At 43.0% G+C, this 13830-nt stretch overlaps 1 protein-coding gene across 4 annotated transcripts in view; it reads right to left on the bottom strand.

Annotated features, from left to right (window-relative positions):
* The window catches only part of phf21aa (PHD finger protein 21Aa), a 217397-nt gene that overhangs the window by 18698 nt on the left and 184869 nt on the right, over positions 1–13830 (bottom strand). For 3 of the 4 annotated variants that reach the window (XR_009651772.1, XM_060911884.1, XM_060911883.1), the window contains exons 10-14: positions 7030–7081; positions 3608–3687; positions 3465–3522; positions 1408–1677; positions 576–694 (exon numbers count right to left, since the gene is read on the bottom strand). Coding sequence is in view for 3 of the 4 variants with exons in the window: in XM_060911884.1 (XP_060767867.1) it covers positions 576–694; positions 1408–1677; positions 3465–3522; positions 3608–3687; positions 7030–7081 (579 nt within the window). In the remaining variant the exon portion in view is untranslated. The remainder of the gene's footprint in view (positions 1–575; positions 695–1407; positions 1678–3464; positions 3523–3607; positions 3688–7029; positions 7082–13830) is intronic. The other variant, XM_060911885.1, reaches the window with a different exon arrangement.

Genomic DNA, 13830 nt, shown 5'->3' with positions numbered 1-13830 from the left:
GTAACCCTTTTTAGCTTTATACAAATCAATTATTTTGTGTCTTAAGTCTTCAGACAGCTCCTTTGAGCGAGGCATGATGCACAGAACATGCCTCTCATCAAAACACACCTTTTAACTGGTTTTCCAGTGGGGTGGGTAGCTTACGACACACCTCAGTGATTGGACATCAGGTTGGCTCACACCTGAGTCAAATTGTTTAATCATCTAATTAGTCTAATTAGCTCTTGGATGAGCCTTAGCTAAGGGTGTACTTACTTATGCCTCCCTATCCTGTCAATATTTCCATCTTATGGCCAATAAAAATATGATAACATGTAATTGTTTGAGTGGTTTTAGTTCAAGCAGACACTGTTCATTCTTAAGATTGCTGGAGAGTTCAGGAGATGTTTTATGACCAATTTAGGCAGAAATGTAAAAAATTCCAAAGGGTGTACAAACATTTTCCTCCGACTGTAGATCTTCAAGGCCTGACAAATCCCTGTTCGCTAAGGCTTAGGCAATATTCTCTATTTTTTAAGGAAGAACTTGGGGCAGATGTTCAGAGGCAAGGGTTGTAGGCTCAGGGGGGCATTTACCTGCTTTTTGCATGAAGGGCAAATCCACATGCCCTGAGGCACAATGTGGAGGGTTGGCGCCAGGCAGTCCTGGTGATAGACACATAAGCAGGCGTCACACGAGTAACTGCCCACTGCGCCTACACACCACACAGAAAGCATTATGGATGTCTCCCTGCCACACAGAATCCATCAATCACAACACTGACCGCCACATGCTGGGCCAATTACACAAGTGGAGGTGGGACGTGGTTTAAAATGCCCAGTAGGATTTATTCAACTAATCCATTAATCCATTGTGAGCAACGTTTAACAGGACTCCTGATACTTAAAATACTGTGGAATGTTTTACAATTGAAAGCATAGCTCTTTTAAATTATTATTTGGGAAGATACATTCTATACAAAAGGATTAACTGATGTGGTGTGAAATGCAGATTACAGGACACATGTTGATCAGTTCAATTCAATTAAATTTTATCAATATAGTGTTTTTAATAATAGAAATTTTCACAAAGCAGCTTTACAGAATCCGGATGCAGACCTAGTTTTAGATTCCTAATGAGCAAGCCAGAGCCGATGGTGGCAAAGAAAAGCTTCCTAAGGCAACCTTGCAAAGAACCAGACCCAAAAATAAACCCATCCTCTTCTGGATGACACAGGATGGTGAGATTATAAATCACCGCTGTTCTACAGTTGTAATGAGTTATAATGCCACTATCTGTCATTGGTCAGTCTAGCATGATTTATCCACTACTGAGACCAGTTTCATATGTCACATAGGGAGTGCTGGTAATCCTGAAGAGAACAGGGGAGTGTATCAGTGGGTGCAGTAGTCTCCTATAGCTACTTACATCCCCCACTGAGCTCAGGCTGAGACGAGGGCTGGATGGGGATGGATGTGATGAGAGGGATTGTGGAAAGACGGGGAAGTGAGGACCCACACACTCTGGGTGTAGGCTGGTGGGGGTCAAAGGGCTGATGCCCCTCTCCACCACACTGCTGGGTTTGAGTGGGCGACCTGGGTGAGATGAGATAGACAACAAAAGGGGGAAAAATAAAATGGAAAGACAAATATGAAGAAACACTGGTATGACATACCTCTGATGAGCCCTCCTCATTGGCTAGCAAAGAAAGAGAAGTAGGAATGAAAAAATAATGTTAGACCATCAAAAAAGAAAAACAGGGATTAAACGTCAAGAATAAATCAGCAACCTGGATTTTAATAATTTTGATGTACCACTTAATAGTGTCAATATGTTTAGTATCATTAGTTTATTCATACAGGTTAAACAAGCAAGTATAATCATTAATAATTATAGTTAATAATTTGCTTTCACAGGTAAGTGTAAAGCCTTGTCCATTTTTCAGGCAACTAAATGTTTTAGAGCACTTTTGTTGCAGCAGGGTCATAGCTGTATTACAAGGGAAATGGGACTCCTTTTACAGTGCAAATATAGTTGGGAGTAGCTGTTGATATTCAAAAAGTATCCTATGGTATTAAGGAGCCTATGCTATATGAACATTAAAAAAAAACCTTAAATAAAAACAAACAAACAAACAAACAAACAAACAAACAAAAAATAACAACTATGCACATCAAAGCTCAGGCTATGATGTTTAAATAGTATGCTTAATAAAGAACACAAGGGCAGCTGACCTCAGAGCAGTAAACACGATCATTAAAAATGAGTGCAAGGTACCATGTGTCCACACAAAGATATTTACAAGCATCATATACAGAGAAATCCATGTATTAGAGCACTTTGATTTTTGTATTACCACTTTTGGCAATTTGCTCTCATTGTTATTATTGTCATTATTATATTATTGCTTGAATGTACTGTAAACAATTTTTGGTAATAAAAGAATACAAAGTTAAAAAACAAACAAAGAAGTTCATAAAATCATAGCCTTCACCCCTTGACTTTTAACAGTACAAAATGTAATAATCAGACAAAACTTTTAAATTAAGTTCAGGACTGAGATTTCTAAATATAAATTTAAGTGATATCAAATTAAGTACATGCATTAGCATCAGTAAAAACAGAGGTTATTCTTAATGGAAAGAGAAAATGTACAAAAAATAAACTGGATTCAAAAGCAGGGTAGACAAGATAATCTAATTTCTGAGCACAGCTAAACTTTTGATTCACTTTAAAGCCAAGAAAGAAAGAATGTAGTTTATGATAAATATAATTATCCAGATGTGACCCTTGGATATAAATAATCTGATTCATTCAAACCATCTATGCGTGTGCATGTGTATGCATATTTGACTGTTTAAAGCAGAAAATTTAAATAGTGCTTTGACTGTAAGGCACATCTAAAGATCTGGCAAGCGATAAAGTTGAACTCGTAAGAAACATTTAAAGCTTACATTGTTTTTATGTGAATGAGGATCATGCACTAATATCCCCCTAACAATAACACTTCTAATCCTCTATGCCTCCACAAACAACTGTTTTTATGAAGCCAGCAACACATTTTAGTACATTTTATCACACAGCCATTTTAGATATAAAGATACTTTTTAGTCTTCATAAAACTAGAGAGTCAGCTTTCTGGTGTGCATAAATAAGTAATGTACTGTTTCGACAATAACTCTCTGCAACCATTCTGCTCAGTATCTCTCAAAGTGCAAAAGCATTAAACAGTATGTGTAAACAAACCTATTACATAAGCCAATTACACACTCTGTGTGCGTGTGTGTGGAGGGAGGAGAACAAACAGTGAGTTTAACTGAACAGAGGTGGAGATAATCAGCTGGAATGTACAGGTATCAATGAAAGCACATTGTTGTTTTGCTCACAGACAGTATAATTATATCATAGTGTTGGAAGCTGTGCGTATAAAAACATTTTAAAAATTGTGCGCTGTGTGCACACGCAGAGTAAACCGATATACTCACCTCTCTTATTGTACTCTTGATTAGCAGAATTCAGGTAAGACACTGTGCTTTTCTTACGCTGAAACACATTAACAGTTAAGGAATTATTCTCCACACATTACATGAACACTGAATCTGTGTCTGTATCTGTGTGAGTGTGTTACCTCTGGCTCAAACACTGCTCCACTATACACCGGATTTGCTGTTGTTCGTCTCTTTCTCTCTTGACGTTTGCTCTGAATCTCTGCACACGAGAAAAAGTGCTGAGATTAACACAATGAATCAGTCTGAGTCAGCCGATTGTTGGTCAACTGCTTTAACTATATTGAGTATAATTTTGTATCGATAGTGCCTTTCACAATGCCAAGGTCGCTTTACATAGTGGAAATAGGGGGGAAAATGAAGCAGACTGAGCAGAAAAGGAGGAAGAGAAATAATCACTGAAGAGAAAAGTATTTAATTCAGGTGTGAATGGAGAAAAAGATGAATATTCACGAAGAGATTGAGGACCTGGGGCGGCACGGTGGTGTAGTGGTTAGCGCTGTCGCCTCACAGCAAGAAGGTCCGGGTTCGAGCCCCATGGCCGGCGAGGGCCTTTCTGTGTGGAGTTTGCATGTTCTCCCCGTGTCCGCGTGGGTTTCCTCCGGGTGCTCCGGTTTCCCCCACAGTCCAAAGACATGCAGGTTAGGTTAACTGGTGACTCTAAATTGACTGTAGGTGTGAATGTGAGTGTGAATGGTTGTCTGTGTCTATGTGTCAGCCCTGTGATGACCTGACGACTTGTCCAGGGTGTACCCCGCCTTTCGCCCGTAGTCAGCTGGGATAGGCTCCAGCTTGCCTGCGACCCTGTAGAACAGGATAAAGCAGCTAGAGATAATGAGATGAGATGAGATTGAGGACCTGCCTCCCAGGGTGGAAAGCCTGGTGCATGGGACAGCAAGCAGATTACTGCCTGAAGACCTCAGAGAGTGAAAGGGGGAGTAAGGTGTCAAGAGTTGACCAAGGAAGAGAGGAGCAAGGCTATGTAGGGCTTTGAAGGTGAGAAACAAGATTTAGAACTTAATACAGGATTGAACCGGTAGCCAGTGTAGCTTAAAGAGGATGAGGTGATGTGGATGGGGTGATGCTTGGTATGGGTGAGAACTCTAGCTGTAGACCTCTGAATATGTTGCAGCTTTTGCAAAGACTTAGCCGGGAGGCCTATAAAGGGGGAATTACAGTAATCAATACAAGACATAATGAAAACAGGAACAAGAGTTTGCTCATCATTACTAGTCAGGAATGGGCAAAGACGTGCAATATTATGGAGATGAAAGAATGAAATTTTGATGAGGGACTTGATATGTAGATCAAAATTAAGTGATGGGTCAAATAGTACACCAAGATTTCTGACAGCAGGAGCAGGTTTAACAAGCACATCATCAATACTAACAGAAGAATTGGAGGATTTAGATAATAAGGACCAGTAAAACTTCAGTTGTGTTTGTGTATAACCTGAGAAAGTTACCCTGCATCCAAAGCTTTAAATCAGACATACAACCAGTAAGTGTATTGGGAGGAGACACTGTGGAGAGTATGTACTAAGATATAACTGAATATCATCTACATAGCAATGAAAGTTGAGTCCATGGCAACAAATAATCTGACCAAGGGGTAGGATTTAGATTAGAAACAGAAGAGGCAAAAGAACTGATCCCTGAGGGACACCACACATAACAGGAGTGGTGGAGGACTTGTGTGGACCTAGTGTGATAAACTATTGTTGGTTTCTAAGATTCGACCTGAACCACTGAAGGGCTATGCCAGTAATACTAAAGAAGGAATGCTGGGAAATGAGTACATCATGATTAACAGTGTCAACTTCTGTACTTAAGTCAAGAAGGAGAAGGATATTGAGCGAATCACTATCAGCAGACAGGAGGAGCTCTTTAGCAATATGCAGAACAGCTGTCTCAGTACTGTGCCGAGTACGGAAACCTGAAAAGGTTCACAGAGTGTGTTATCATTAAGAAAAGTATGGAGTTGTGTAGCTACTACTCTTTTCATCACTTTAGCCAGAAAAGGAAAATGAGAAAATTTTAAATGTTTGTTTGTTTGTTTATTACTTAATTACTTACATTGGTACTGAACTAGTACTGTTTCCGTTCTACCACGCCAGAAACCGTACCAAACCCCAAATTTTAAGCCGATTCTTTAAAAGGGCTAGGTCATTGAGCCCTTTTAGAGATAGATTCATTACAAAGGGAAACTATACGATCAGGGGTGGAGAATTTATGCAAGTCAGACAGGGATGACAACTGAAGAGAAGCAGCAAACAGATTGGAGTTGACAGACCTAATACTACGACAGGAAACAGTGATTTTCTCCAAGGGAGGAGGAGGAGTAATGTGAAAGTCACATTGAATAAGCTTATGATCAGACATACCAGAGACTGAACCAGAGACAGAGATATCATTCCCAACCAGCAGAACAGAGCAAATCAAGAACATGACCATGAGTGTGAGTTGGAAAGTCAACATGCTGTATCAAGTTAAAACATTGTATTATTGAGATGAACTCCGATGTGTAGGAGCAGTTAGTGTGAGCATGGATGTTAAAGTCAGCAAACACAAGGGCAGAGAGATAAGATTATTGTGAGGAGTTTACCAAGTCCTCACAAAAAGCTAGCAGCTGCTTTAGGAGGGCAATAAACGAACAGTAACAACAGGAGAAGAGGAAACAACCTTCAGAGCCACATATTCAAAAGAGGTACCATCAGATAGAGAGAGTTCTTTGATAGCTAGGAGAGGAAGATGCAGACAGTTTTGGAAGAGGACAAAAATAGTCCTGATTTATTCCTCAAAACAGCTTTAGTGTTGTGCCGGTGAACATGATCATGTGTCCGAATATTCAGGATCGGCACATTGGAGCTGTAGATAAACGAGGGTTCTCTTTTTGAGCAGTGGATGTAATGTGGGTGTCGGGCAATTCCAAGTGATTGGTGCAGATTATATGAAACAGAATCCAAGCAGATGTAACAATCAATTTATTTACATTCAGTCCGAGATATGAACTGCATTATCAGATAATAAAAAACAAGAATACACAGCATAATTCCAGGCCAAAAACAATGATGGGCCATGAGACTCCAGACACCAGCAGCAGCAGTCATGACAGTGAATATGCCCCAGAACACCACGCTAACAGACCATGCCCATGAGCTAATTCAAATCTCACTACACGACCAGCTAGAAACTGTGAAGCGCAAGCAGGTGAGCCGCTCTTTCAACAATCTAGACTGGCGATAGCAATTAAGCAAGGGGGTAGAAACTCACCGTAGATGCAGTCACAGTGCAGGAGAAGAGGAACAGGGCTTGTGCAGGTAAAAAGCAGGTGTACTATAGGCATTATCACAAATCACATGTTTCCAAAACAAGTAGAAAGGCAGAGTGAAAAGCCCAACAGAAACACTGGTGAGAAGCAGCAGCTGAATGCACACAGGGTACTCTCAATCAGAACCAGAAGCCAATGACAGACTTTATACAACGTACTGTATACCTTCTGCACTACATGTAATTAGTAGACATGCCAAAATGAAGACACTCACCCTCCAGATAGTCGTGTGTTACGAGCCCCAGAGAAAGCATGAAGGCCAGTTTCTGTAAAGACAAAACACAGTGAAAAACATCAGTTACTGATGACAAATTTAAAAAAGCACAAATAAACATAAGGTTTAGTGAGAATTCCTTCAGGAGTGGATGTGAAAGGGGTCAAAAATAAATGCACACACCTCTAGTGTAAAGTATATACAAAATGAAGTCTGATGCAAACTGCTTTAGTGTTTCTGATTATTTTTCTTTCAGTTTAACAATAATGATACAATTGTAGGGCGGCACGGTGGTGTAGTGGTTAGCACTGTTGCCTCACAGCAAGAAGGTCCTGGGTTCGAGCCCCGGGGCCGGCGAGGGCCTTTCTGTGTGGAGTTTGCATGTTCTCCCCGTGTCCGCGTGGGTTTCCTCCGGGTGCTCCGGTTTCCCCCACAGTCCAAAGACATGCAGGTTAGGTTAACTGGTGACTCTAAATTGACCGTAGGTGTGAGTGTGAATGGTTGTCTGTGTCTATGTGTCGGCCCTGTGATGACCTGGCGACTTGTCCAGGGTGTACCCCGCCTTTCGCCCATAGTCAGCTGGGATAGGCTCCAGCTTGCCTGCGACCCTGTAGAAGGATAAAGCGGCTAGAGATAATGAGATGAGATGAGATGAGATACAATTGTAGTAAATGTAGCAGACCTTGTTAGCACTGAATGCTCTTGGTAAATAATCGCAGTACCTAACAAAGCACAACAGCAAGCACCAAAGATCAATAATTACTGTGCAGATATTTAACACTCCCAAGAACCAAAAGCTATTGGGCTTAGCTGTAAATTCTCAGCCAGTTCTGACTAAACTGTGAGAGGCTCTTTTACACACATACTACTTCATACTAATCAAAGTCCCTCTTTTACCAGCACCTGGTCTTCCCAGGCAATCTCCCATCCCAGTACTAACAGGCCCTTAAGGCACATCGGGCAGCAATGATCTCCATTTCTATATCCCTCAGCCTCTTGCCTATTACATAGCTAGGGTTACAGTGGGGGGCTGGTCCTTTGGTAACCACGAGAGTTACTGCAGACTTATACTCTGAACATAATCATCCTCATCAATCAGAAAAACTGTAATGGTAGACTTCGGTGGCTGAGAGTATGTTATAAGTCATATGCTTTTACACGCACACACACTGATCTATCTAGACCTAGACTTCTAACATTGTTTATCATTCTCAATCTGTTATTTACTGGACTCTTTTTAAAGGGTGACACTCCATAACAAACTGCACATCCAAACATCTTTACAACATTACAACACACACACACACACACACACACACACACACACACACACACACACACACACACACAAGTTTCGGTGTTCATCCAAACACCATCACCAGTTGTAAAAGTGTGACAGGAAATAACTCTGGCAAAAATAGAGATAAGGGAGTCACACAATCAGCATGAGATGACTACATAACTACTAAAGATGTTACTGAGTTGTGCTGCCACAGAAAATGGTGTTCCCAGCCACTTATCTGTGGGTGGTAGAAATGGGCAACTGGACTTGCTTGAAGATTCTTGAAAACGTTTCACCTCTCGTCCAAAAGGCTTCCTCAGTTCTGTCTGACTAATAGGGAGTATCAGATATTTATCCTCCTGGATCAGAATCAGAATCAGAATTCTGATGACCAGCTCATCTAAGGTGTCATTGAGGCATCATGTTGGTGTGGGTCACTGGAGGCTGGGTGTGAACGGCGAGTCATTAGGGTGATCAAAGGATTGCCCGTTAGGGTGATCAATGGCAATCTGACTCTCTCTGTCCTCCTGTGAGTCACCGAAAACAGCTGGGTCCTGGCGTACACCCAGCCGTCTGGGAAGAGTGTCCAAGACCGCCTTGTAGATGTTTAACAAATGATGTCTTAGACCCCCACCTCTGTTCAGTGATGGCCGTTCCAGGTTGACAAAAATGGCTTCTTTAACTCCTCGCTCATACCAACGATCCTCTCTGGCTAAAATGTGTATGTTACAATCCTGAAATGAGTGTCCTTTGTTGTTAAGATGAATGTAGACAGCCGAGTCCTGGCCTTTTAGCCAGAAAGGATCGTTGGTATGAGCGAGGAGTTAAAGAAGCCATTTTTGTCAACCTGGAACGGCCATCACTGAACAGAGGTGGGGGTCTAAGACATCATTTGTCAAACATCTACAAGGCGGTCTTGGACACTCTTTCCAGACAGCTGGGTGTATGCCAGGACCCAGCTGTTTTCGGTGACTCACAGGAGGACAGAGAGGGTCAGATTGCCATTGATCACCCTAACGGGCAATCCTTTGATCACCCTAATGACTCGCCGTTCACACCCAGCCTCCAGTGACCCACACCAACATGATGCCTCAATGACACCTTAGATGAGCTGGTCATCAGAATTCTGATTCTGATCCAGGAGGATAAATATCTGATACTCCCTATTAGTCAGACAGAACTGAGGAAGCCTTTTGGACGAGAGGTGAAACATTTTCAAGAATCTTCAAGCAAGTCCAGTTGCCCATTTCTACCACCCACAGTTTACTATGACCTGGATGATTGAGAATCTTCACAGACACCCAGCCACTTATGATGGTGCCCCTCCTTTACTTGTGAGATAGAGCAAGCTGGTTTGTCCATTAAGTGCTGGGGTACAGTTTTTAACACAGCAATATATGCTGGGGACAGGTGGTGTCTCAAACCCCCTCCCTGGTTTAGTGAGGGCCACTTCACTTTGACACAGACAACCTCCTTAACACCTCTTTCAAGCTACCTGTCTTTTGTCGAGAATATGTACTTCATGATCTGTCTGTGAAGATTCTCAGTCATCCAGGTCATAGTAAACTGTGGGTGGTAAAAGAGAGCAACTGGACTTGCTTGAAGATTCTTGAAGACGTTTCACCTCTCATCCGAAAGGCTTCTTCAGTTATGTCTGACTAATAGGGAGTATCAGGTATTTATCCTCTCATGGATGAAAAGCAATCCTAAGGTGTCGTTGAGTCATCCTGTTGGTGTGGGTCACTTTTCATTCTTCATCTAAAACCACCTCCTCCAGCAAGACAGAAGTACTGACTTGGAGGAAGAAATCTGACCAGGCTACACAACCGGGCATAGAAGAGAAATGGGTGAAGAACTTATCCGACAGGGTACTCATCCAACCAGAGAAAGATGTTTTATCCAAGGGACTTAACTTTACAGTTTCACCAGAGCGGATACCTCATCACAGCCACAGAGTCAGCCATCAGAAACAACAATCTGACCAACACAGAGGCAGAACATCTTAGACTGAAGATATCAGCTGCTCTGTCCAGTGCGAAAGTACCCCCCTCCAACCTCACCAGCCAAGAAAGGAGGGCTCTTACATTGCTTCAAAGAGACCGGAACATCACCATCCTTCCTGCTGACAAAGGGAGATGCACAGTGGTGCTAAACACAGTGGACTACCACTCAAAGATGACCAGTCTCCTCAGCAACACAACTACCTATGAAACCTTGAGGCAGGACCCCACCAGTTGTTACAAAAAGAAAGTTGTTAGCTGCCTACAACAACTAGAAAAGGACCAAGCCATCAACCGATCTCTGTACTACAGAGTGGGGAAGCCACTCCTCTCATATATGGACTCCCCAAGATTCACAAGGAAGGAGCTCCACTCAGACCTATCATCAGCAGTATAAACTATGTCACCTATAACCAGGGTGCGATTTGTCAAAAAACCAGAAGGAGGGATGTTTTTTTTTTTTTTTTTTAAATCATGAAACGTCACAAAATTAAGGTAACAATAGGCTAACAGCTCAATAACATCCGATGATATCAAATGAATAACACTAAATGAAAACAAACACTAAACCAGAGATAGTAAATTCATCTTCCTATCTCTCTGACTAAATACACGAACACTAACACACAACAAAGTTCGCATTACTTGTCGCGTTGCTGTGATGTTTCTCTCCCTCCAGATTAAATGGACAGTGACTCGAAAATCACTAAAATACATGAATATTAAATGAACAGTTTGCTCTGATGGCGCAGTTCATGTGGCCTTTTCTGCTTTCCCGTCGGTGCGCTATCCACCGCGTTTCGCCCTTCTTTAATCCACATTTCTGCGAATTTCTCAGCAGGGAAGGAACGCACGTCTGGCCCATTGACAGCGAGGAAAAGAAGGCTGTTCAGTGTGGATACATTCATTCTGTTGCGCTCATCAGTCACGTTCACACTCTGCTGTTGACACGGGAAGCGTGGAGACGACAGAAAGCAAGTTGAGGAGATTTTCTCCTTGGACTCCGTTGAACATGTACTGTCGAAATTCTTTCAGCAGCAGAGCGGTGTCAGAGACCTCAGCTGCCAGGGTTTTTTGAATTCTGGCAAGTTTGTCTTCCCCAAACAGAATGCGCTTGCCTTCATCCTTCGGCCAGCTTAAGGGGCACAGCGCAGCACACGCAGCAAGCACAGTGTTGTCGTCCAGCCTGCGTTCCACGTTATCTGCCAGTGAGGTGAAGAAGCGGTCACGGAACGCACTTGCCCTCTGCTGCTCTCGGTCGCTCGGCTGGCAGATATTCACCCCCTTGAATGAGTGCGTGTCGAGTTCCTGTCTCAGGCTTTTGGTGTTGGCGCCGTCAGCGAGCTAATATTATCTACAATGTATCTATTTGCTGGGGACGTTCGTGAACATCAAAGCTGCCACTTCGGGTCATTTTGAAAGTGAGCGCAATGTAGACCATAGAAAACTGTGTCACAACATGCCTGTCATGTCAACTTTTTTTTGGTTTGTTTGTTTTATTGACGGGGTTGTCCCCGAGGATTTTTTTTCAGCAGATAAAAAAAAACGGGGGGGGGGGGGGGGGGGGGGATGATCCCCACCTTCCCCCCCAGCAAATCGCACCCAGCCTATAACATTGCCAAACACCTAGCCACCATCCTGGCTCCTCTTGTTGGAAACATGCCACGTCATGTCAAAAACTCCCAAGATTTTGCTACTAAAGTTGCAGACTTCAAACTAGACTCAGATGAAATCATGGTTTCCTACGATGTCACTTCTCTATTCACCTGCATTCCCACCACAGAAGCAGTCGAATCTGTTAGAAAACTACTCCTTCAAGACAGCACCTTACTGGATAGAACGAACCTCACCACGGACCAGATTTGCACCCTGCTTGACCTCTGCCTGATCACCACCTATTTCCAGTTTAATGAAAGTTTCTACAGATAGAAGCATGGATGCGCCATGGGCTCACCGGTGTCCCCTATTGTGGCCAATCTATACATGGAGGAAGTGGAACATAAAGCTTTGACCACTTTTTCAGGAGTTGCTCCCAGCCACTGGTTCAGATGTGGATGACACCTAGGTTAAAATCAAAACCCACGAGGTGGAAGCCTTCTCTAAGCACATCAATGCAGTGAATATCAACATCAATTTAATTCGGGAGGACGTCAGTGGGAATAATCTAGCCTTCTTGGATTGTGATGTACACATTAGACAAGACAGAAGCCTTAGCATCGAGGTCTACTGGAAACCCCCCCACACAGACCAGTACCTACTCTTCGACTCTCACCACCCACTGGAACACAAATTGGGGGTCATTAGGACCTTGCAACACAAGGCTCAGAACATTCCTACAACAGTAGAGGGAAAAGAGTAGGAGCAAAATCACATCAAGAAAGCACTTCAGAACTGCGGGTATCCCAACTGGGTTTTCTTCAAGAGCAGAAAAAGGAACATAACGGACAAGGAGGATAACAGGAACAAATGCAAGAACATTGTCATTCCATACATTTCTGGTCTATCTGAGAAACTCAGGAAAATCTTCTACAAACACAACATTCTGGTACATTTCAGACCCAGTAACACCTTGAAGCAGAAACTGGTCCACCCTAAGGACAGAATAGCCAGACACAAACAGGACAACGTAGTGTATGCAATTCAGTGCAATGAGGAATGCACGGACTCAACCAACCGGGAAACAAAACAACCGCTTCACAGGCGCATGGCTCAACACAGGAGAGCCAGTTCCTCAGGCCAGGACTCTGCTGTCTATCTTCATCTTAACAACAAAGGACACTCATTTCAGGATTGCAACGTGCGTATTTTAGCCAGAGAGGGTCATTGGTATGAGCGAGGAGTTAAAGAAGACATTTTTGTCAACCTGGAACGGCCATCACTGGTGGTCTAAGACACCATTTATCAGCCACCTACAATGCAGTACTTGGCACACTTCCCAGACAACTGAATGCACACCAAAACCCATCTGTTTTCAGTGACTCACAGGAGGACAAAGAGAACCAACAACCACTGATCACCCCAATGACTCTCTAGGCCGTTCACACCCAGCCCCCAGTGACCCACACCAACAGGATGACTCAACGACACCTTAGGATTGCTTTTCATCCATGAGAGGATAAATACCTGATACTCCCTATTAATCAGACAGAACTGAAGAAGCCTTTCGGATGAGAGGTGAAACATCTTCAAGAATCTTCAAGCAGGTCCAGTTGCTCTCTTTTACCACCCACAGTATACTTTATGATCGTGAAAACTGTATTTCTTTTGTTGTAAGTGTGTATAAACTACTGAGTCATGCCCCGAGGAGTTTCCTCACCTGTGTTGGGACATGCGTCTATTGAGTGGCTGTTTGGTTTCCCTATATACCGTTAGGTCTTTGCACTTCTCATGGCACTTGACTGATCACATATGCAATGTTTCTCTTGAGAGGTTTATGGATCCGATCCTTTGGATGGACAAAATGCCGTCTGTGGCAGTGGGGGGCATGGCTGAGCGTCGGTTTGTGAATGGAGGGTGGGG

Source organism: Neoarius graeffei, chromosome 27 (assembly GCF_027579695.1).
Source record: "Neoarius graeffei isolate fNeoGra1 chromosome 27, fNeoGra1.pri, whole genome shotgun sequence".
NCBI lineage: Eukaryota > Metazoa > Chordata > Actinopteri > Siluriformes > Ariidae > Neoarius > Neoarius graeffei.
The sequence above is the reverse complement of the archived record's forward strand: the minus strand, read 5'-3'. Positions and strand labels throughout refer to the sequence as shown.